A 10,000-nucleotide genomic window follows, 5' to 3' on the forward strand; every position below is an offset into this window, starting at 1 on the left:
TTTAAAGAAAAACCACAACGTACCCTTATATTCCCTTCAAATCTGCAGGTAGAACAACATCCAACTTTTCTACCATTCTTGTCTCTAGCTTTAAACACCTGCTATTTCCCTTGCTATCAGGGGGGACAAATTATTCTTGCAACAATTGCATTCATGACCACAACAATCTCCTCCAAAAATTTCAATTATTTTATACTCTTCTAAGGAAAAAAAAAATTCATTATTTCACAAACAGATGCATTACATACATATCAACCTTTGAAACACAGCTCCATTTTATTTGTTTTCAATCACAATATTTTATTATGTGTATATATATATATAACATTTTAATGAGAGAGTGCAGTATTAATCAGTATCACTTGCAAGAATTCAGACAGGAAAAAAAAAAAAAAAAAAAAAATATGAAAAGAATCGAAACAACAAGAGCCATTTTGAAGAACCTTTTCCAGAAATGTAATCTAATCTAGAACTCTCCATCACATAATGCTGAATCAATCATATACACATATAAGATAAAAGACCATATTAGCATTAAATAACTTTGCAGAGTAAGCCACAACTCCTCTAAATTTTGTCCAACAAGAAAAAGAGTAACCAAACCACAAAAGGAGAAAAAAATAATGGATCTACAGTACTAATAACTTCTGCAGGTTTAAAGGAACCATACAATAAATATCACTCTTTTGTCTGACTAGCTACCACTTTCTCCATTGGCAGAGCTGACTAGTTCATTTCCTCCTCCTCCTCCCTTTCTTGTAGCAGAGGCCATTTCATGGGAACAGCTAAGAAAATAATTATAATAAAAAAACTCACACATAAAAGATGAGTAATGACACAATTAAGTGATAAGGACTTCCCAAATCAAATTCTCCTGCATCTTTCAAGTCATGGAAAATATCTCAAGTGATTCCTTACAGATTGTGTAAATGCTGCTGCACAAATGCACTCGTATCTAATATAGCTGACCCTCTCTTCTTAACCCATTCCCGACGGGGGATTTCTAGCCTAGAATGTCCAAATGCCGGGGCTTTCGAATTATTAGGCCTAAATTAAATGAATAGCTGGCACAATACTGTGCCGCCCGGCAACTGGGCTTTTGAATGCGCGGTACACATGCTGTACCACCCGTCCTGTGTGGGTTAACAAGGTCTCAATAACACACACTCGTTACTTTCTTCTTCAGCAGATACCAAAGAATACAGTCCCATAACATTTGTAGAGATGGTAGTGGTAACTTGACGTCAATCCAGAAACGATCCCATTGTTTGGGTTCATGAGAAGACCTTTCATCAGTGCTATTCGATATTCAACCTTGATGAGGCAGCATAGCACATGAATCCTATACACCACTCCTATTATCCAATATACAGATGGTTATATGAAAGACAAACAAAAGAATAAGGAAACGGAGAAGAGAGTGTTCCCCATTCACAATAAAGCTAAAACAGAAGAGTTATACTGTCACATGTCATTTTAGAAAAGTAAAAGTGAAAAAAATTAACACACAATATCAGATGCCAATAGAAGCACCCACTGAGTTGTTGGCAGTGGAGAAGGACCTTTGTTTTCTATTTTGGTCAAAGAATTTAGGTAATTTTGAAGAAAAAATCTCAATATTAGAGAATCTTTGACCTGTGATCTTGGATTTTTTTTTTTTTTTTGTATACAATTCAAACCATGAGTAAAGAGAAAGAAAAAAAAATCATAGCAGAAAAAAGGGCTTTCTAAATTTCATCTATTATAAGAAAGGAAAGGAGAAAAAAATCATATACAACTATAACACTAAAAATTGTTCTCCTGAAATGTCATTCCTTTTCTATAAATCTACTTATTGTCCAATATGACTTCAAACTTGCTCTACATCTTTTAGATGGTAGCACCTTTTTGTGTTACATCTTCCTAAGCCAATATACATAAAAATATAATTCCTATAAATATCAATTCATATAATCTAAAAAATATATCACCTGTTCAAATTACAGCTGTTGAATTATTCTCGCAGAAATCAACACATCTATGTTGGAAAATCGACTTGTGAACTTATAGAACTTACTCTGAATTATATATCATGACAAAGATTTGAATGATGTTACACCAGTCCTTCTTATGACAAGAGTACAATTTCACACAATGAGTTCATCTGCAAGTACAGTAATGCATAAGACAATTTACACACACCTCAGGTCCGTCGACATAGCTACAAGGAGGGGCGATAAGGCTATACCACCAGCACTTCTCTTTTTGCAAGATCAATACCTCTTTTTCACTCTTTCTCTCTGTATCTCTATCAACCGAAGCAATAATGTACGTCTTGTCAAAAAAAATTGTCCAAAAACTTACACAGCCTCTGAAAATATACTTAATGCAAAACCAAATTTCTTCTGAACAGAAACAAGTCAAAAAATAAAATACTACAAAAATAATGTATCACAAATACACAAATACAGCCTATGATAAGGCAATAAATTTCTAGTATTGTTCAAATTTAGAGTCCATAACTTGTGTAAGGCCTATGGAACGTGACAGCATTATGAGGAGGATTATAACTGTCAAAAGAAAAAAAAAACTAAATAAATTAATTCAGTAAAAACAAAATTAAAAAGTCAAAAGGGCAGGAGCAACTTCCATAAATGAATAAAAAAATAAATAAACTGAAGTATTAACACTAAACAGAACTAGGAAAATGTATAATAGATTTGAAGCAACATCAATAATTACATTAACAATGATATCATTATCATCAATAATATCATTATCAAAAGGATCATATCAACATCAATACTAATATTACCAATGACAATACCGATATCAATATTGATAGTAAGATCAACATCAATAAAAGTACAAATATCATTACAATATCAGTGTCAAATCAAGCCACGAAGTACTTCTAGGATACTAATTAGTCAATAAATCATAAAATACACAACAAAAATTAATACTAAAAAATTACTTAAGCTCATCTGATATCAAATAATGCTCTAACTCAATAACACCTTCTAAATCCCTTGAGTAATCACGCAGGAACAAAAGAGTATCGTAAAAGGCCATCTCCGATGCAACAGAATGAGAGACGGAAGCCAAGAGTGAGCATTAGGATGACGAGCTGATAACGGGAGGAGCAAGAAGTCTTCAGACTAAGAAAGAAAAGAAAAAATAGACAGACGGCAACAGAGAGAGAAAGAAGTGAAAAGAAATTAAGAGAAAGAAAGAAAGAAAGAAAGAAAGAAAGAAAGAAAGAAAGAAAGAAAGAAAGAAAGAAAGAAAGAAAGAAAGAAAGAAAGAAAGAAAGAAAGAAAGAAAGAAAGAAAGAAAGAAAGAAAGAAAGAAAGAAAGAAAGAAAGAAAAGAAAGAGAGAGAGAGAGAGAGAGAGAGAGAGAGAGAGAGAGAGAGAGAGAGAGAGAGAGAGAGAGAGAGAGAGAGAGAGAGAGAGAGAGAGAGAGAGAGAGAGAGAGAGAGAAAAGAGAGACAAAGAAATAAAAGAAAGAAAAAGATGAAAAACGAAAATTGCTTACATTTTCTTGGAAGATAAGGATTCTGAGGGAGATTGGAGCTAATCCCCCAGGATAGATTATCAGTGTGGTTTGATCAGTTGGAATAAGTCTTTGGCAGGTACACGTCTAAGTGTATTTATATAGGTGTGTATACGTGCGTATGTGTGTGTGTATGCGTGTATGCCTATATGCGTGTATGCGTGTATGCGCGTGTGTGTGTGTGTGTGTGTGTGTGTGTGTGTGTGTGTGTGTAATCATGGGTATGCATTTGTGTGTTTCTTTAATATATGTTATAGGTAACATCTTGAGATTGAAATTCTTCATCACAATAACACTTTCATAATCAAACTTTTTTCAGATCAAGAAAAAAATCACAAATGTATATGTATGTTACCTATATATGTTTTATGTTTATGTATGTATGAGTGATATATATCTATATATATGAATTTCTTTTTTATACAAAGATTGCTCCTATGTTTTAACACTTACATGGTTCTTATTTTCATTCACATACAATATCATCATTACACACAATAAGTAGTCATGGAATGCGAAGATCAGCTGCTGTCAGCACTTGGACCTCAGCGCGGGATAATGAATCATACGATCCAAAGGAGACATACACTTCAGATCAATTCAGCAAGCTTGAGACATCCCACATTTTCATTACTCGATCTTGCCCTGGATAAAAGAGAAAGACAAAGTTGATAAAATTTAACACGTACAAGCACTTGAGAGCAAAATCTCATTAGCAACTCGAGAGTAGTATGATAGTAGATACGTCATATAAACAAATTGTACAGTTGCGTTCGTTTACACACATTGTGGTTGTATTTCTACATGATCATTTTTCTTGACTTCACAAAAAAAAAAAAAAAAAAAAAAAAATTGTCACCCCTTAGAATAGGGCAGGTGTAAATAGTTCTGAGGGGTTCAGTACATACTTGCTATATCACCGGCAGGAGTGCAACTAGACAAATATCCGTCCTATCATGATTGGGATAATTTACAGATATTTATGGTATGTATTAATCTTTACTAATGGCAAGCTAAGAATACAAAGTAATAGACGTTTTGAAACTTTCTAATGAGCTTATTGTATGGTTAAGAATTTCCCCTACTTCCTAAAATCTACACAAAAATTATATACCTTTTTGCAATTAATAGGAATCAGAACATGCAACAACTCCAGTATCTACTGCATATAAAAATTAACAGAAGCTATTTTATTTGATTATCTAAGAAAATACATTTCCCTGAATTACTTGTATTATTATCTGCTTTCGTATTAATAATATAACATGGTGAACACTTGGAGATGCTAAAGATTTATCAATAATAAATAAGAAAATGGCAAAGAAGTTTCCTTGTCTTCATTATCCGCAATTTTGTTTGGCTAGAGACAGGACTCAAAAGCTCCGCCAACTTTCAAGAAATGATAACCTCCCACCTTCTAGTATAACCATCTATGGACCCCTATCATCATTTTAGGCTTCCCTTTTAGGCTAGAATTATTGCAAGAGCAGGAAACCAGTCAGTGCCAACATCCAATATACTTGTAATTTTTGTGCATACGACTGAGTAGTTATGTGTGACACAGGTCCACAATATGTGACATGAATTGTGTGAAGACTGTAGAAAGTTGTGGAATATATACAATGACCAAACTTGAAACTGTAAGGAGTACATACCAACAGTGAGGAGAAGACCTGCTTCTTCGTCCAAGTCCATACAAACAATGTTGTGCTTCACCTCGTGAAACTTTGCAAGTGATGCCCGCCTGAAAGTGCAAGAGAGAGATAGCAATATTAGCTTTACCTCTATAAAAGAATTTGGTTCCCACACCAATAAAAGTTTCAATGTTACACACACACACACATAAGGCTTAAGTAATATCTTACTTTTCTCCACTAACACTTTGCATGAAAGGGAAAAAAAAAGGGTAATTGTTAAACTCAGTCTCCAGGATGGTTTCAAACAGACAACAAACTTGTAGACTAAATAAATACCAGAAAGAACCTATTTTCCCCTTACATTATCCAAGGTGTCCAAACAAAAAATAAATATATATCAATACATATCAAAATGTCTCCACACTTCATATGTACAACCCGTAAACATCAGTAACTACTTACTCCAGATCAGAAATGGTGGAATGGCAATTATCACATACTCGAACATCAAACTCGAAACCCATGACTGGGATAGTTGATCGCTTGCTGCTGCAGCTGTCACACACAGCCTTACCACATTTTCTGAAATTAATCAATAACCATTGATAATTAAAATGAATTACATGATTCCTATCTATCATTCTGAATCTCTTAACCCTATGGCGACGGTGCATCACTAAGCTAAATTCCAAATGCCGGGGCGTCATGCCAGTGTGACGTTTCCAATACAATATTGCAATGGCCCGACTAGGGGTTTTTGCATAGCGCGTGCCCCGTCGGGAAAGAGTTAATAGACTTCCTTATAATGCCATAAAGCCTACTATATTATGGGTAAAACTGAGCTTTATACTGAATGCATCCTAAATTTGCTGCGGTTTCTCAAAACTTTATGTACGAGATTTATAATATTGGTTGGATCATGCATAGTACAAACTCCAATAATACAATGTAAATAAGTAAAGCAATAACAGTTATAGGAAGAGTCTGACAAAGAAAACTTTGATTCTCTCCTGTGACTACCCAAGTCATAGAGCTATTATTCATCTCTAACCACATCAAGATGTCAGAACATGTTAAGGGCCCATTAGTTAATAGTGTGGCATCAGACCTGCAGTGGTGTTGCCGCAGCCCAATTTGTTTCTGATCCATCATGGCACGGATATTCCAGAAAAAGGGACGGTCACAGTATTGGCAAGAATCAGCTTCTATCCACTCTGGTGTCTGAAACAGCAACAAAGCATTTCTTCAGTCTCAGAGCAGAACATAAGTGTTATCTGGACCAATGGGCGGGTGAATGGGTGGGGGAAGGGGGATGAAATAAGATGATTTTGTTTTCATTTCATGAACTAAAGACATGGCATCACCTCTTGTCTGTTAGCCTTCATGTCCCAGAATACAACAGTAGCATCTTCTCCGCCTGAGATCAGCTGGTGACTTACAGTCCCGTAGACAAGTGATGATACCTTACTCCTGGAAAACAAAGGAAGAGAAACTGAAATTCCAAGCATAAAATGTAATGAAAAACAAATATACCAATGTCAATAAAACAACTGTAAGCCACAAAATATATCTATTATCATCATAGTATTTAGTGATTTCCTTTGTGGTTTAACCCTTCCAGGACAGGGTACTTTTCACGATGTACAGCCTGGGGTGGGCATCTCTAGATGTGCCTTTTCTATTATTTTCTAGACTCATGGTATGATATAAGAGTTTATTTTCGGTATAATGGCACTGTGATACTAATTAGCAATTAGTTACACATAGTTACATAACTGAAGGAATAAGTAGCTTGTAATTTCAACAACAGGAAAAATGCAGTTTGAAAGTGATCCCACCCTGTGAAACTTGCCTGTCACAAGAGGGTTAATCCTGACTAAAATAAATAGACATTATCTTAACATTACAAATCAAGGAAAGCTAAAACATAAAAAAAATATATCACCACAAAATCCTTCTCATAATAAAGAAAACTATAGCACAAATATAAAAATATTCCATGCATAGTATTAGAAGCCCCAATTTCTAGCATCTACACCACGTACTTTACCATATTTGTAATAAAGCCATAATAATAACAGTAACAATCATAATAAAGTATTCTCTGCCATTCCCTTCAAAGTAACTGCCTCATGCAAAGCAAAAAGGTTTCTCACGTGTGTCCTTGCAGTTCAAAGGCCGTTCCTTTCCCTCCTCCGATGTCCCACACAATGACTGACTGGTCATAGGAGCCCGAGAAGAGTAGCTGTCTGTCTATATCCCAGGCGAGTGATCTAATGGAGCCATTGTGTCCCTGTTGGAGGAAAGGAATAACGGGTTTTAATGGTCTCATCCATGCTGCTGTTGAAATAGATATAAAGAGGATGATGATGATGATGATGATGATTTTAAATAATAAAAAATAATAAAAATAAAGATGTCTGGTGGTGCTGGTTGTGGTGTGGTAGTGATGGTGATAGTGATAGTGATAGTGATGGTGATGATGGAGATAGTGATGATAATGACAATACATAAAAAATACTAACCTTAAGTACAGTAATAACTTGTGGCCCGCTCTCCTCCAACTTGAGCATAGTAATCTGTCCACTGTAATCGCCCACAAAAACATGTTTACTCTTGTAGTCGTACTGGAGAGCCGTGCACCAGCCCGAGGACTGATGCCCTCCCAGCCGACGCCCGCTCTCCGTGCAGTGGTAGACGAAGAACTTGTCCCGCGCAACTGAAAGGACCCATTCTGCAGAAGGGCAGAAGATCACGCCCGTCACTCGGTTCTGGTGGCTTAGGTAGTCGCGCTTGTGTCTGATGCTGTTGTAGTCGGACGCTACTTCAAATTCCTGGAGAGATGGGAGTTGGCAGGAGGTGAGACAATGTACATTATTGGGTCTTTAAAAAGTAATATTATTGTTTGAAAAATGTGAAATAAGCATGCTTTGAACAATATCCTATTACCTTATATTTCGCAATTCATCTATCTACCTACCTTTATAAATCCATAATTCAACTAATTTTATAACTTTTTGATATTGAAGTTACAGTTGAAATGCCATCCTATTCTCAAGAACTATGATGAATAGCTAATATCATCAATATCTTGTGTCATTCTTCATAACAAAATTTTCAGTACATGACAATGTAATATTTCCCTAAAATTTATGCTTTGTACAACAAATAATTGGTCACAAAGAAACTTACTCCTAACAAATATAGCTTTCTGAATCTCTTTTACAAACTATTTAAATGAATCGTCTTCAGTAATATTACTATCCTGACTGCTGCCAGGAAATCAGTAGCTTGATCTTGGCATCCCTTTTTCACCAATATGCAAAACATGTCAACTTGATTAACCCATTCATGCCAGATGATACGCTGACACATTTCATGGTTTTTGCTTCAGACGCCAGCAACGAGATATTTGGCCATGGGTCAGCGAGCGGACAGCCCAAGCTTGCGGCTAGTGCGCCCGAGAATCCCAAGGCATTACGCCTATACATTTCAAAACCCCGGTATTGTGACCATTCAAAGCCGGAATCTCCCCAGCGTGAATGAGTTAAATACAATACATTTATCTCTTGCTCGATTAGCAGGCTCCTGAGTTTCACAAGCATTAACCACTATTCAAAAGTATCTACATTAAGCATCTATCTCTCTTATCATTTCAGTAAAACTATCTATCCTTCTTATCCCTTTCGCGATGGCTGTTTTCTATGGCTTGGATCACTTTCGTACTGCATCTTTTCCTTCGGTAATGATGACTTCTACCAAACGATAATCAAAATCGCTTTGGTTATATATCACGTATAGCCACATACTTCATCCATAATTCTACAAAATATCAAATTGCACACATCTGAAGATGGTCAGCCCAAGCTAAAGATCTGAAGATGTGACCCATCTCAGAAGGACTAACTTCAAATCTTAAAACATCTTGATTCTACATGTTATCTTTGTACCGTTAACCAAAAAAATGAGCAATTTTATCAATTACGTTATAATTTCCTTCCTCCTATTTCCAAAATTTTATTAAAATCTTTTATGTCAATTAGACACATAATATATACAAGAAAAGTAGGTATCTATCAGCATTCATCTCCCTTTCCCAACATTCTCTAATACAAGAAAAAATACATTCTTAAGCTACAATATAAATAAATAAACATGCCCAAACACTTACCGTGACTGTACCATTGTCGAGGCCTATGAACATGCGTCTATTGTCAGGTGTGTAGTGGAAACAACTGGGTATCGAAGGCAAAAAGTGGCAAACGCTTGGCCAATACTGGCCCGAGTCCCGTCGCTGCCATATGCGTACTGACCTACAAGCAAAGTTAAATTAGGTCAGTACACAGATAAATGGTTTTGATAAAATAGAAAGCATTAACAAAAAATATGAATAAATATATAAAGATGCATGATGGCTAGCAATGAATTATCCTTGAAGTAGGCTTTTGAAATCATGAAATGCACTGAGTGTCATAAAGGACAATAATGATGATGATGATGATGATGATGATGATGATGATGATAATAATAATAAGAATAAAGGGAATTAATTTGCTTTTCATACCTTCCATTGTCATGATAATAGAATCCTGGAGCCAAAAATAAAAAATAAAACTTTCCTATACTTTTTAACTTATTTTCTAATTGCTGGAAAAAAAAACATACTGCTTTGGTTGCCTTGCACAAATAAGCCTTCAGTAGTTAGTTTTGGGTGTTTTGGTCTCTAGTCAACTTCCTTTCCTAGAAAAATGAAAGGCCTGTGATGTTTAATCACCAATTTTCTATTCTTTAATTTGGTATCTTTTGGTAGAATACCAAATGTTAGTA

At 35.4% G+C, this 10,000-nt stretch overlaps 1 protein-coding gene across 5 annotated transcripts in view; it reads right to left on the minus strand.

Moving 5' to 3' along the window:
- The window catches only part of Wdfy2 (WD repeat and FYVE domain containing 2), a 20,612-nt gene that overhangs the window by 5,711 nt on the left and 4,901 nt on the right, over positions 1-10,000 (minus strand). Inside the window, exons 2-11 of one of the 5 annotated variants that reach the window (XR_006222583.2) lie at positions 9,345-9,486; positions 7,699-8,007; positions 7,330-7,466; positions 6,538-6,643; positions 6,282-6,394; positions 5,636-5,755; positions 5,402-5,416; positions 5,192-5,280; positions 3,990-4,181; positions 1,148-2,549 (exon numbers count right to left, since the gene is read on the minus strand). Coding sequence is in view for 2 of the 5 variants with exons in the window: in XM_043004719.2 (XP_042860653.1) it covers positions 4,132-4,181; positions 5,192-5,280; positions 5,402-5,416; positions 5,636-5,755; positions 6,282-6,394; positions 6,538-6,643; positions 7,330-7,466; positions 7,699-8,007; positions 9,345-9,486 (1,081 nt within the window). In the remaining 3 variants the exon portion in view is untranslated. Of the gene's footprint in view, positions 1-1,147; positions 4,182-5,191; positions 5,281-5,401; positions 5,417-5,635; positions 5,756-6,281; positions 6,395-6,537; positions 6,644-7,329; positions 7,467-7,698; positions 8,008-9,344; positions 9,487-10,000 lie in introns of those variants that run through there. The other 4 variants (XR_015191458.1, XR_015191459.1, XM_043004719.2 and 1 more) reach the window with 4 other exon arrangements.

Source organism: Penaeus japonicus, unplaced genomic scaffold, assembly GCF_977035675.1.
Source record: "Penaeus japonicus unplaced genomic scaffold, GWHDUDI00000001_assembly GWHDUDI00000012, whole genome shotgun sequence".
NCBI classification, from domain to species: domain Eukaryota; kingdom Metazoa; phylum Arthropoda; class Malacostraca; order Decapoda; family Penaeidae; genus Penaeus; species Penaeus japonicus.